Genomic DNA, 14,481 nt, shown 5'->3' with positions numbered 1-14,481 from the left:
ACGTCTGCCTTGCGTAAATCAGTGTTTGTTAGCAAGTCCGCTGATGGTGCCACTATTGTTTTGTGTTTTTTTGTCTCGTTGATTTTCTACTCGATTATGGTAAGTTTGGTAAGCTTTTACTACTTACAAGAACCTATAGTCAATGATGCCAGGATCTGGATTGACTTATAGAAGACGGTCCCCGAAGTTTCCATCTCCGAGTTTCGGATAATTTTCTTTATCACCAGGTTGAAGAGAAGACAGACAGGCTGGCGCAAGTCTTTGGTTGTAGAGAGTTTTCTATCCACCCCGCAATAGACTCGATTTTTCAGTGTCTATTATGGTCAAAGCCTCCGACAGATACTTTGTTTTTGTCGCCTGTCTAATGGCTATGACTGTTTTTGGGCACTCGCCTCCTGGTTTAGTGCCTACTCCTTTAACCCGATCAAAACGAACCATCTGCACTATCTCTCTCTCTCTTCTCGGTCTAACGACCTCTTAAGACCAGCTCATGAAGACCAGCACCGTTGGCGTCTCTACTATCAGGCTCCCAAGAGAGTAGAGCCCTAGCACTATCAGGGCTGTCCTTGGTTGATTTGTCTAATAATGTCCTTGGTTAATGAAAACTAATAATATGTAAAGCCTGAGAGGGTAGACAGTAGTTATGAAGTTTTCGACTGGTCAATAGCAATAGCAACACGCTTTTAATACAATAAAAGTGATAAACTGTATTGGGTTTAAAATGGTTGCAATTTATTAGGTGAATTCGTGTGTGCTACAGTAGCGTTAAATGCTGTTATAGTTAATATTTTTATCAACATTTGGTTCTCTGTTCTTTTTTTGTTTGTTTCGCAGAAGTAACCAATTTTTGCTTTGATTGAGTTATGATTTATCTCTAGTGTTTTGTAGATTTTGTTGTATATTGACTTTGGTTTTCAATGAAGTTACATTTTGTGGATTTTAGTTTTAAGAATTATGAGATGTCATTTGCTGGAATATGCGAGAAAGATTTCTCGAACCGTAGCGGATTAGTTTACATTACGTTGTGTTGTTGTACATTGGTATTTCGTGTTGCAAAAACGGAAACACTAGATCGGAGTGGGGATATTTTGAAAGTCATTACAATTATCATAGTTTTAAATGAATGTCACACAGCATGTGTAGGTTTAACGCCTTCTTCAGTCAAAAAGAGGCGGCTTCGGATAAACGTTCGGTTCGTACAGTGTATGCAAAGTATTACATATGATACGTGTATCATTTATTCGAACGCTTTACTAAATGTTACACGAGTTCTTGAAGGCACGCCGAATTGATAAAAGTTTCCTGTTTTCAAACAATTCGAGCTTTACTTAAATGAGCGTTTGGTGACAGTTGCACTTTGCGTTTGAAATTTGTGTGCAATTTCAATGCGTTTGAAATTTGTGTGCAATTATAAAACAACTTGTGTGGCACAGTTCATTTGAGTACAATAGTTTCCCTCTGTTTTTGTTTTACAGTGCGAGTTGTTTAAACAAAATTGACTTTGTTCAAGTAGATTAGTTGTTAGTTGTTGCTTAGTCTCACTCTTGCATTTAAATATTTGTTTAAATCATCCTATACAATAGCACTCGGAACATGACTATCATCGACTACCTCAAACGTAAAACGCAACATAATAAAAACCTAACTCTTGTATCGCATGGCCGCTTAAAAAAGGGTCAAAGGGTCAAAAACCAAAAACCGTTGAGTGAATAGTGTTGTGATTACTGTTTAAAACGGTATTGTCTGATGTCAGGCCGATATTTTTTTGGTAAATAAGTTAAATTGTTTTTTAAAACAATCTTTCCTAGGAGATGCTTAATATTGAATAAATGTGATAAATATTGCAAATGGTTCAAGTGTGTTAACTTTCACTAACTCATTGAGTCGATATAACGATTATAGTATGAGAATATTTTTTTATTGCAAAGACATTGGAAATCTTTTCATATATATATTGTTCAATTCATAGGCTGTTCGAGCCATTCAGTGGCTGATGCAAAATAACGAAAAAAAAAAACATAACAATGTAAGGATACGCATCAGATGACTATTGTTGTTCCGTCGTAGCTCAATAATATCACACATTTCGCTAGCAGTTTGACAGACCAAAAGTATTATTACACTTTTGTTAAAATCATTCTCATTAATTATTCAATAGTCTTTATAAATCGTGGACAATAGCCAACCAACTGAAAGTGTTTTACATTTGCTGCTAGCCCCTAAGAAATTGTCGATGGTTGTGGTTTTTACAGTTTACAGTGTTTGCTGGTTTTCTAAACACAGGTTTTTCAGGTCCATCTCAACTACGCGTGTTTTGTTTGCTATGGTTCATGCAGTATCTTCCTCGGATTTATTCGAATTGGCTTCACACTTTCGAAATACGGCTCCTTTATCGTGGTCTAAACCTAATGCTATGATAGAATTCAACAATGCGCATCGCATTTGCTGTAACGGCTAGTTTTAAATTTAGTTGAGTTGAGCTTAAAGCTTAGATGCAAACTAAATAAAAAAAATTCTTCGTTCCATACGAGTCTAAGGTTATCCAGTCCCCGCAGTAATCCATTAAAATATTCCTAATAAGAAAAATTAAACCAATAGTTCTTAGTGTGTAGCTGCGCTTAGCCATATGACAAACTAGCGAACAATGGTAGGTTGCAATAATCCATGCTCGTTACACGATTAAATAACATCGATAAACAATTTTTTGAGAAGTAAAATCAAAGTTAAATGTTTGCAACTATTTATAAATACCCATTAGCGAAGGGGGGCTACCCTAAGCTAGTAAGATCGGTTAGTTCCCGCTGTACGCTAAAAGGAAAGAAACCGCGTTTCTTGTGACACATCGGTTGTATTTCTCTCGCAGTCATGCTAGTGTCGGATTGTATAGGTATTGTTGGTGTCTAATTTAAGTTTAATTCGATTGAATTGTATTCACAACTAATATTTAACAATATGTTCAACAATCCGCGTACCTGGTGTATTGCGTACTTTGGGGAACTCACTGCACTTTCTTCATTAAGCATAAGTTGTCCTATATTATCAAGCTAAGCGTGACGTTAAAGTTTTTCACGAATCATGGGATCAAATCGAGTCCAAAACTGTATTTTTACAGCAAGGGCCAATTGTCTAGCCGTACCGCTCGGATAACAAGACTAGTAAACAAATGTAAGGCAGCAAAGACCGAGTAACTCGTCACGCGAAAGAAAAGTATGAAGTGCTTTCTGCTATCACTTGCTAATCATTGATCAATTGCGTCATGCAAAGCATTACAAAAACGGAAAATTCTTTTTCCATAACCATTTGCTATATCAGAGCTACTGTGCTGCGCTGGATCTCTGCGGGGCATTCCCTGATCAAGAGTGTACCGCATGAAAAGCGCAGCTGGTGACCAGTTGCAGCTACAAACATTTTATGCATCTTTTAAATTTGTTTACAAGTTTTAATTAAAAGTCAATCACTTATTGAACGTGTACTCGCCAGTTATACTGCTTAGCTTAATGATCTGGATTCCGCTACGACTATCCTAAAGTAGGCAAGGTAGAGAGATTGAAAAGGTATCTATTTTGTATCTACAAACAGCCTTTATATATACTGACTCGAAGAATCTTCAACCTAGTATTGATCATCATCATCACTAGCCCTAGCGTGAAGGAAGAAAATTGAAACTAGTCGATTTTGCTAGTTTTTATAATAATGTTGTTCTCCTGCAGCATCGAGCTGGACGACTTTGCTGGCGATGACGAACGTGAGGATGGACGAGATGAGGAGATTATGTGCGGCGGCAGAGACGTAGACGATCCTACGGTGTTTGCCGCTGCTATCGGGGACGAGTCCGTTTGCTTTCCATTTTTAAATGTCGGATGATTTACAATTGAAGACGGCAACGGACTAAATAGAAACGTGACTAACTTGCACAGCAAGGTGCAAAGTATCGCCTCGTGGAATACGGCAAATATGCGATAGTTGGGACCTTCAAAAGGATCTTTTAACGCTGGACACAGCATGTGGTTAAGGTTAACTTGCGCTGGCTGAAAATGAAAAGAACCAGGGATTAGTATGTTTCACAGTTTCGAAACGTATGCGGAAGGTGGAATATTTCCGAATTAAATTATTGCATACATAAAGATATAATATCATTCCAAATAACTGGCAAAGTATTAAATCCTTCTAAAGCTAAGCCAATTAAAATATTGTGATGAAGTTTCATTTACGTTCAATTCACCCATAACTTGTATTATAGTGTTATTGTGTACCAAACCTTTTTATTATAAAGTAAGCTTAGGTTAAAAATTCTCTTGAGATCCGTGATGCTCTAACTTCACCGTTCACGATTAAAATACTGAAATAACTTATCTTTTTTTTCTTTAACGTCTTGGCTAAATGACCTGCTAGGTCGTGCCGGCCATACATTGGATTTCTAGAGTTATTTACAGCACAGATGCGTATAGTCATTGATTTGGGGAAGTAGTCGGCATGGGATTCGATACCCAGTGTGAAATAGCGACACTGTTACCTAGGTGCTAGAACGACAACTTGAATACCTTCCTTATACCAACTATATGTGAGGTCTTTTTAATTGCACATGTTAATCAAAGGCTATTGATTTTAGGGTTCTTTTGGATTACTCCTTCAGGGGCATGGCCCATATAAGATCATATCATGACCTGTGACGATCTCTCTCTTCTTGAACTAACGATCTCTTAGGTGATGCCTGCCATTTTTGGCTTACTATGCTTAATGACACCTATACTGTACCTATACTTAATCACATCTCGCTAACTGTACTAATGACAGATAGGATTAAAATCCCGGTCCTGCTGTATGCAGACCGGCGCCGTTGTCGCCTCGATCACTGGGCCCCGAGTGCCCTAGACACACTCTTTTGTCATATTAATTGTTTAAGTTTGAAATTTGATTTATCCTCATGTGAAAAATGGGAGGATAAAAATCTATTCTTGGTAAAATACTTACAGTTGCTACTACTTGAAGGACTCCAAAGTGATAGATTATTAAAGTAGCATAGCCTATAACGTTCCAAGTGAAGTCATTCAATGCTTCCATGCTATAGACTCCTGCAATGAAGTATAAAACAAACAATCAGATATTGAAATGACAATGCGTGTACAAATTTACCTCCAGTTCTCAACAGGAATACAGGTATTATGCACATCAGTGCATGCTGTATCCAGTAGATAGATGATTCTAGTGGGAGCTGTCGGCTGTCGGTTTCGGGAAACATGAATGCTAACAGCGGACCGTTTAAATAGTTCATCTGCAGACGAAAGAGCACTGTACTGCTCCTGGTCGGTTTATTGCATGCCAAAAGATATATCTAAAAGAATGATGTAAAGAAACCGTAGTTAAAAAAAATGCTGCTACTGTTGATCTTCAGACGATCAAAATCGCTTACCTGCATGATGGTAGTAATATGACACGGATTTAAAATGTAAATCACTGTTCTAGTAGCGAATTTAAAGCCTAGCTCAACTCCCAACGTGAGTGTCATAGTAACAAGTAGAAACTGCTTGCCCCAGCTCGGTGTAAGGATTTCGCCAGGAATAGCGGTACCGCGACCGGACACCACGCCCGCCTGAACACATCGCTGGCAATGAAAGTCCTCTACCAATCCGCTGGCAATCGAGGCTGAAGAGAACGATCGCTCCCGATGGTGGGGCATCAACAGATCGCGCGGTTCCGAATCAGCTAGATTGCGCTGGTAGTGCAGATGGTGAAGATTGTGATTGCTACTGCTGAGCGATCGATTCGCACCGAGAGCACAGCCGGTCACACGATCCAATTGCCGGTACGTGATGGGTTTCAACCTGCTAACGGAACACTTGATTGCAATCAGGCAGAGCGGTATTATGACTATTGTTTCCATCAACTTTCGGCTCGGTGATAGATATTCGGCACATTCTGGGCCGGTATTGCGCGGCACCGACCCGTTGACGCCATCGTATGCCCAGCTGAGCTGCATTCTGAAGAGCTTTGAAGGCTTGACGCTTGAGCGATGACCTATACCAATCGACTATACCACTGAATTTGACGGATTCTACTGTTCATCTGAAAGTAAAAAGAAAGCACAGCAAGGTTCGTTATTTTATTACCGCATACATGGGCGTGATGTCATGAGTAAGCTATATTAGATTACATGCTACTTATAGTGTGGAAACGGTAGACAAATTGAATTAGCATCGATTTAGTTTAGTGCGTTGAAGGGTACATGGGTGAGTACAATCGATAAACGAACCTTCTATTCTAACAATTTACGGGGTAAGGACAGTTTGCTTCTTACTTATAGCTACCAACAGCTGACATGGGAAAGTTGCATTTTACATTACGTTCGAATGAATTTCTATCTATATCTTTAAACCATTCATTACCACACAGAACTAATCACGATATCTAAAACCGTAAGCGCTTCTTCTTATTTTGTTCATTCGTCGATTTTTATCTGTCTTAGTTATTCGCTCGCTATTTTTAATAATTATTTGTAATATATAATAGATGATACCTATATTGCATTCCTTGAGCGGTTTGTTCCACCGCCTGTCTTCACGCGACAGGAACAGTTTGGGTAAAATCGAGTAAACCCGGCTTTACTCCCGGCTTTATGCGAGTAAAGTTAAGTAGTCAGAATGGGAGGCCGAGACACCTCGGGGTTGTAAAGCCACAGAAAAAGCAGAAGTTAAAGTGTTCCTGCGTATGGGATGTACGATCTAGTCCTTGTTATACGTGTCGTATGTATCCAACTGTTTAAAGAACATGCTGATTTACTCTCGATTACAACAGTTAAGTTAGTTTAACTGCAGCTCGAGCAAGTAATCAATGGCCTATATTAAGTTGCATTACAGTAGAGCAAACGTGGAGAAAAGGGGGTTGGGTCTTCTTAATGCAATAAAATAGCGCTAAGGCTGAATCTATAATTAATCTGCGAGATAAGCAAAGGTTATAGTGGACCATGCACTTGATGATAAACTACACATCACAACAAGTGCCGGTTTTTGTACCGCGATAGAGGATTGGATGTTTTGAACTAAATCTTTTAGGGTTGGTTAAGCCTCATTCTGTGAGGGTTGATATAGTTTTTTTTACTCTTTAAGTTGCTCGGCTTGGTCATATAGCTACGTTTAGCAAATTGCTTATACGGGTTTTCGTGAAGTAAAGAATGTCACTCAAGACGCAAATAATTCACTAAACACAAAGCAACATTATTTTGCACTATTCGTACTATGACTTCAGATCTCAGGTTTGATCAAAATCCTTGGCATATTGAACACCCTTATTTAAAATAAAAGTAATTGATGAGAATCGTTTCGATAAGTCTGGTTGACAATGTTATTAAACTATTTGTGTAGCATGTACTGATACCTCACTCTCGTAAACGATTGTATAACGTATGCGAGAAGGTGATAACCCAGTTTAAATGAGAAAATTTACTGACCTTATTCTGTGTCACAGGAATTTGTTTATAAACAGAGTAAATTCAAAATTGTGGTTTAGCATTTGTTACACAGAAAACAAACTCAATGTTGCAACCAAATTGTGAATGAACGGAATCGCAGAGCAAGTCCGAGAACAGCAGCACTAACCACTTGACTAATCGCAACTTTCTGTTCCTGTCTATGAACAGCTGAGCTGAACGAAAACCTCTTTACTTTTATATTGTTATCAACGAAATGGAATACACAGCTGGTGTGAATGACAAAAGGCTATCAAGAATTACTCTTCTTTTACTTGTTTGACATTAAAACCTAAGGAAGTGCCGACCTGATGCAGGCTTTCTGGCTGCCTTTACTGTTGACTTATTCTTATTATTGGATTAACGACATGCAAAGTCATACTGGACGTATAACGGCTTGCTAGTTTTTTTTATTATACCGCTTAGCTTGATATCCAGGCCATGTTTCAGAGGATAGGATTCGTTACCAGACCTGGCTGGTGTGAAAATGAGGTGGCGCTACCGGACAGGATTTTTTTATTTAGTCGTAACTGTAAAGTACAGAATGGACAGTACAGAATAGGACCTACCGTCTATAACATTGTTGGATACGTGATCGCGATCCATTAATATGTAAAGCATTAAGCTTCGTGAAATTTTATCATTCGTTTAATTTTCGTAGGATAATGCCGATTCTTCTTCTTCTTCTTCTTCTTCTTCTTCTTCTTATCGTCTTATCGTTTTATCTTCTTTCTTGGCCTAACGACCTCCTTGGTAATTTTTCTGTGTTACTAGACTTACTGATACCCCATAGTTGGCTAGTCAGTCCTCGATATGGGGGAACGGTCCTATCAGGTGTAACCGGCGACGCTGTCGCGGCTACCACTAGACCGCCCATATTCCCCCTGCTTATCTCTAGAACCTATTAAAGTATAGGTCTGCCTATCTGGCTATTGACTTGATTTTTGGTTTCAATTGACTTGGCGGGGAAGTCCGGTGCCCGAGGCGCTAGCGAGTATCGGTCGAGTATCGAATCCCGTCTGAGCCGTCTTCAAACAAACCAATAATTTGGATTTACATGTAGCTGAATAGTCAGCCCTGTGTATGTGGAGCAAGGTACGGAAGTGATTTTTTTACCGCTCCACACTTGTTCGCGTGGATTAAGCTCAGATTAAGTTTGTTGTTTTTTAAATGTAATGGTAACCTTTTTGGGTGATTGACATTTTGAATAAATATTTCGTTAGTTTATAATAATATATTATTTATGGAATATAAAATTTGATTCAAAGCTTCCAAGTATTCCACTTGGACAATAACAATGCTTTTTGGTCCAAAGCAAAACCCTGAGCCCTGAACAATGTGGTTCATTTGATTTCCGCAATCAACATAATATTACAAATATTGAAATAAGTGTAATTAGCAAACATCATTTAGAGACTCTATCTCACCGTAGTTTCCTAAAGGATATTGTCTAACCACTATGTTCTTGAAAGAATTAATGAAAACATAATTTTATTGATGTTTTCCCCCGTTGTTATAGTGATAACCAAAACCATTTATGAAGGAGAATTGTTACAATCGAACGTAATCAATAAATCAATACACATTTGCTTTACCCTAAAATTCTAGCTCGTAAACCTAGAAATGTCTGAACAACTTTTCAGTGGTTTATGAAATTAATAGCCCTATACACGTAAGGATAGGGATAGGATCGAACAGTCATTAATCGTGAGAAACGGAACAGTTTTTCTATGAATTATTAAGTGTCAACCATGTTTTCAAGGCACAAAGATACCAGTTTTAACAGATATCAATACATCTAACATTAAAGCAAAACAGAAACTCTCGTGCCTCAAGTCTGCTACTTTAACAGACAACTAAGAAGCGCAATCGATAAACGCTCAATGCGCTAAAGATATGGGATCGAATTATAGCAGGTTCTACTCGTCAAGAGCAGCACAACGATTCAAACCAGTCTAAAATATATAGATTCCGACGTCAGCTAGCTAGCTTAGGATATACAAATGTCTACTTTTTTCCTGGAAAACGAAGCACGTGCTTCTTCCCATTCCATACATTACTGTGAGCTACCCCTAAATAATGATGGGCAACACTCTCACCACAGACAAAATTACGTTCGGAAGGCTTTGCTTCACTTTATTACCAAACTACGGTCTTGCGATAAGAAGGGGTATCGGTGGGTGACGGAAATGTCCAAATCCCTTCATCATAGTTCTTACGAAAAGCCGTGTATGTTATGTAGTCCGTCGTACATGGGAAACATTTAGCGTTGCTGCAACTCATCTTAAAAATGGCAAGTCAGTGGCAATGACATTTAATATTTCTCTATTTTTATATCCATTTTGCATCGCTGCAATAATAACATTCACGGGACAAATGCATATAGACCGCATACCGAAGAGAGAAACAGGGAGCAATAGGAATGCGTCTAGTGCAGTCATTACTGGAGAGCAAATTGACGGTGAAAATGTTTGATGCTAGTGTTTTGTTGTATCTTTAGTATGTTGTTGCCATTATCACTTAATTATTGATGCGATATGATGTTTGTAACACAAATAATGGCAACAATCAATTGAAACGACATCTACTTAATTTGGTAAACTCATTGTAAATGGTTTTGTTTTTGGTGTGTTCTGCTACGTACCAGCCGCATTCAGGTGATGCTCATATTTCTACACGGAGCATTTTCTTATTGATCAGAATAATCAAGTCACCAAGTGTCAGTGAGTCACCGCATCTTTTTGTATGTGTGTATATGTGTTTTTTTGGCAAGGCTAAAGTGTACTTCTACATCAGCTAATAGACTGCTTTCGCTGCACCATGATTTACTCACGACGGTGAAGAGACATTATGACTACTGGAGCACTTCGTACAGGACATTAGCTATCCACGAACGCACAACATTACGAACAAATATGTATGGCACAACTCAAGGAATCCAAATATTCATGGCACAGTGTATGAAGATTTTCACCTCCGAATACGGTACCAAATATGCTTGACTCTTGCTTGCAACCGACTCTTGCTATGCACTTGTGTTGAAATGTGTTGCATTCATAGTTGCACCGTTGGTTTGCATGACTGGAAGTAATGCACTAAACTTGTACTGTAAAACTAAACTTGTTTAATCTTTTTTTCTCGGCGACAACCGTTTTTCTTCATGGCGTATGACATTTTTCATCGGATCGATTCATTGTGCACACAATTTAACTTTATGATTGTATGAATTTGGCGTAAGGTTTTGGGTGGCGTGTGCGGAAAGAAAAAGGCGAAGAAGGTATTACTTAACCGCACCGTGAGCACTGATAATCTAATTAATCAAAACACACACACACACACACACACACACTATGGCCCGGCTCCAACGGCCAAGTACCTTGATTGTTTCTGTTTGATGTGAGACCCCGGGAAGAAATACGGTTCGAGTGCTAGTAGGTACTGAATTCAGTTCGTAATGCAAGGAGGTTTGCCATCCAAACATGTTGAACAGGTGCAGGTCGTAAGGAATCACTTGATTTTATTGACCGAACTGAAAAGAATTACCATCCATTTACCTCTGCACCGAGGCCAACTTGGTAAAACTGAAACAAGGCGGCAGCACTATATTTGCCCCAGGGGTTGAATAATTTTCGAGTGAACTGACTGCGGTGCGTCCACTTATCACTCTTTTTTCCTACGGTTAGCTCAAGTGAAAAACTAAATTCTTCGAGGCCACTTACTATGTATGTTGTTGGGATTTTCTCACAGCAATGTTGGCGAGATACAAAATCGATAGGAGAGTAAAATAGCGGAGAGCCAGCGGGAGAGCAGCCTGAGTTTCCAGAGCACGGAGCTGCTACTAAGGCACGCAATTTGGATGACATCGGAGCCCGGCAACATATTCAAGCATATGAGCAGGTGTTCTTGAGGAGAGCTACTGAGAGAACAGTGGATGGTGCCAAATGAGTCCTATGCGGTTGTCCCGCGGAGCATAAGATTGTGTTAAAAGAGAAAATCACTGCACCACTACTGTTCTGTAGCCAGGATATTATTGAGAGAGTGAGAGCGACAAAATACCGAAGGTGTACAGTGCCTCGAATATGTATTTTTCTATATTGTTTAGAATTATGAAAAATAATTTAAACCGATAAATAATGTCCATAGATGACTTTTTTTAATTTATTCATTTATTCATATAGAACAGTCTGACCGTATTGCTAGATGTAAATATTTGTGCATGATGTGAGATAATGTCCATTGTGATGCTAGAGTTGATCATAAAGTAATGTCATTTTTTACTTTTCGACCTTACCGACAACCGTAAATAGGCAAAATGTGATAACTAAAGGCTGTTTCTAAGGTGCCCCAATAAGCTCCCTTTGACAAACAGAAGTAGAGAAAAGTCTAACAACGGTTGGGTTATGGTGAGTTGAGCCAACATAGCTGCTGATAGGGCAATGCTATTAAACGTCTATTTAGCACAGACATAAAAAATACATTAACAAGCAAATAAAGAATCATACAAAAACATGCACGTTTTATGACTGATTTTGATTTTGTCAACATAATATAATAACCGTTAAATGCGAAATTAAATGTTGTAATTAAATATATCTTTCTGTATATGGGCTTCGTCCAGCTTGAAATCAAACAGGAAAATATTATACCGGTTTAAGGAAGTGCTCAATCGGGCACCTCAATCAATATGAAACAAACATGAATTCGATCAATATATTTCGATTCTATTTTGTTGAGTCACTTTTTTGGAACAGACAGACTGTTGAAGAACACAGAAATACTAATCTTACATATTCATGCCACAGTGTATTGGTGCATTTGAGCAGATACGGCGAATCTTTTCGAGCATAAAAGATTATCCGATTTTGGCGAACAACACGAATCTTTTGTGCGAAACTTTTGACAACTCCCGCTGAGGACTGTTTATTATAGGTTTAATTAAAGGTTTACGTTAAAGGCTTTGGGGGAAGAGTATTTTTATTTATTCTTAGTCTTTTTCTTTGAGCGGAAAGTACCGATGTCTTTTCTTAGGTACTTCATTCATGAAAAGATTCGGGCCGTGTAAACACAATAATGCACGCGATTCTTTTTTACAGCGCGAGCGATTCTTTTTTGTGGTGGTATATTGGTAAGATCCACCATCAAAGAATCGTACCGTGTACAGCGACCTATAGCCATATTTTTGAATGTTGAGCAAAACATAAAAATCAAAACAATTCAGCACTATAATTTCTCTTTCTCTGGCTTTGAGTGAACCTTATTATGAACAACTTTTTTTTTTAAATCGTTGGTTTATGTTTTTATTAAAGTTAATGCGTTTGAAGTGCCATACTCAATATAATAATTTTGAGGACTTTTTTATCAAAGTGTCAGGTGTTTATTGTTTATCATTGTATATTATCATTATAATTCAACGGGTCACCCAGGGCCTCCTTGAAGCCTAATTGCTAAGACACTTAACAGTAACAGCGTCCTTGGGCGAAGCGGCCTGGTTGAGACGTATAGGTTGAGCCCAGAGAGTAGTGTTGGGGAGTCGACCCGGTAGTCCAAAAGTCCCGCAACAAATAGTCTCTGGGCATTGCAGATACGCTGGTTTAGCGGTTCGATACCCAAAAGCGCATAGCGAGCGTCGTAGTCCACGTCGTAGTCGTCGTAGTGTGATAGAAAAAATCCAGTGAAACCACTTTTGCACATTTTGCCTATATGTTATTTTTATTTCATATGGTTATTTAAAAAGTTTAATTTTTTTGTTTGATTTTTTAAATTAAATGCCTGTTGAGTATCCCTGGAGTTCAAATGAAGCTCATCTTATTATTAAGCAGGCATGTCAAACACAACATTCGCAAAACCTCCATAAACTTTACAATTGATCCCGCATGGGAATTTTCGAAAACCCCCACTATTGTGGAAACAACCGCTGAAAAACTATAGCGATAAAATTAATAGATGATTTTCTGAATTCCTTCTCGTTGTAGCATATTTTACTGCAGACGTAAATAACGTCTAAATAAATCTAACCCGCGATCGGTTATGAGTGTGACATTACTGACGAAAAGCTCATCTTAACGAAGCATATTGGACGAATCAATCTTTTCGTTAAGACGTATGTTGCAAGTTTCATGAAACATTTGCGTAATGCTGTTCTCCAGAATAGTGACAAAAAAGTTGGACTCTATAGAAAGAAAAAAAAGCACGAATCATGTGAAATTCAATAGTAAAATATTTAAACATTCCCACAACAAATATGAAAATGGTAATGAGCTTTGACTCTGAATGGTTGGTTTCACCGCGTATCTTGGGAACGTAGTGTTAATCTTCGATGGACATTGAAATGTTTCACCTCTTATATTTGAGTGCAAACAAAGCTTTTTAAACGAACACAACCGGAGCTTTATAAAAGTGTTGAGTTTTTTAAATCGTGGTTAGCAATACGGCCAGGCCGTTCTTTATGAATAAAAAAAAAAATCGCTGTTGAAAATCGCGGGAAATCGAAGAATATTCTGCTATGTTACTAGCGTATGCTAATATATGTATTTCGTCTCCAAAAATGCAACTATGTTTTCGCAATCATGTCGTTTGTGAAAGGGACAACCTTTAAAAATCAAAGTGAGTTTAGAAATTTAGTGGCAATAATTTATGTATGCGATCTACTTCGGTATGCTTCTTTGGCACTGCAACAACCTCGACAGGTCTCGGCCTGCCATTTCTGTCATATTGTGGCTTGATTTTATGCCTATCTGGACAGTCAGTCCTGCGTACTGGCTGGAAGGTGATTCCGGATTGGATTTGAACCCGGGTCCTGTCGTGTTAAGACCGGCGCCGCTGTCACCTCTGTCGCCGGACTTCCCGAAGTTATTATGCTGTTTTACTTCTTCATCAAAGTTGTTGTGTTGTCCATTTTAAAATGCTATGGTGTATGGTGGAAACAAAAACCTTTTTTTCTGTTTAATTACATGGAAAGCTTTGGGAAAACATAAAATATCGCACTGTTATTTTACTAAACTGCTTTGAGGTGTGCGCGA

General features: G+C 38.5%; 2 protein-coding genes across 11 annotated transcripts in view; one reads left to right on the top strand and one right to left on the bottom strand.

Moving 5' to 3' along the window:
- The window catches only part of LOC118517691 (F-box/SPRY domain-containing protein 1), a 98,314-nt gene that overhangs the window by 11,733 nt on the left and 72,100 nt on the right, over positions 1-14,481 (top strand). Inside the window, exon 4 of one of the 3 annotated variants that reach the window (XM_036064114.1) lies at positions 11,210-11,972. The exons of the other annotated variants lie outside the window; for them this stretch is intronic. Coding sequence (XP_035920007.1) covers positions 11,210-11,245 — 36 coding nt within the window. The 3' untranslated portion in view covers positions 11,246-11,972. Of the gene's footprint in view, positions 1-11,209; positions 11,973-14,481 lie in introns of those variants that run through there. 3 annotated transcript variants of the gene reach the window in all.
- Positions 1,900-11,205, bottom strand: LOC118517689. Of its 8 annotated transcripts, none has more exons than XM_036064105.1 (6): positions 11,017-11,149; positions 10,107-10,568; positions 5,411-6,063; positions 5,134-5,332; positions 4,972-5,072; positions 1,900-4,028 (listed from the first exon to the last, which is right to left on the bottom strand). In XM_036064105.1, exons 3-6 carry the CDS (start codon positions 5,975-5,977, stop codon positions 3,666-3,668), a joined length of 1,230 nt encoding a protein of 409 aa, XP_035919998.1. In that variant the 5' UTR covers positions 5,978-6,063; positions 10,107-10,568; positions 11,017-11,149; the 3' UTR covers positions 1,900-3,665. The 8 variants fall into 8 exon arrangements, with proteins under 8 accessions (XP_035919998.1, XP_035920001.1, XP_035920000.1 ...); XM_036064108.1 differs by having other exon boundaries at positions 10,437-10,568; positions 11,017-11,139; XM_036064107.1 differs by lacking the exons at positions 10,107-10,568; positions 11,017-11,149 and adding an exon at positions 11,182-11,205.

The sequence above is a fragment of the Anopheles stephensi genome, chromosome 2 (genome assembly GCF_013141755.1).
Source record: "Anopheles stephensi strain Indian chromosome 2, UCI_ANSTEP_V1.0, whole genome shotgun sequence".
NCBI lineage: Eukaryota > Metazoa > Arthropoda > Insecta > Diptera > Culicidae > Anopheles > Anopheles stephensi.
Note: the sequence above shows the minus strand (reverse complement) of the source record. Positions and strands in the feature narration are given on the sequence as shown.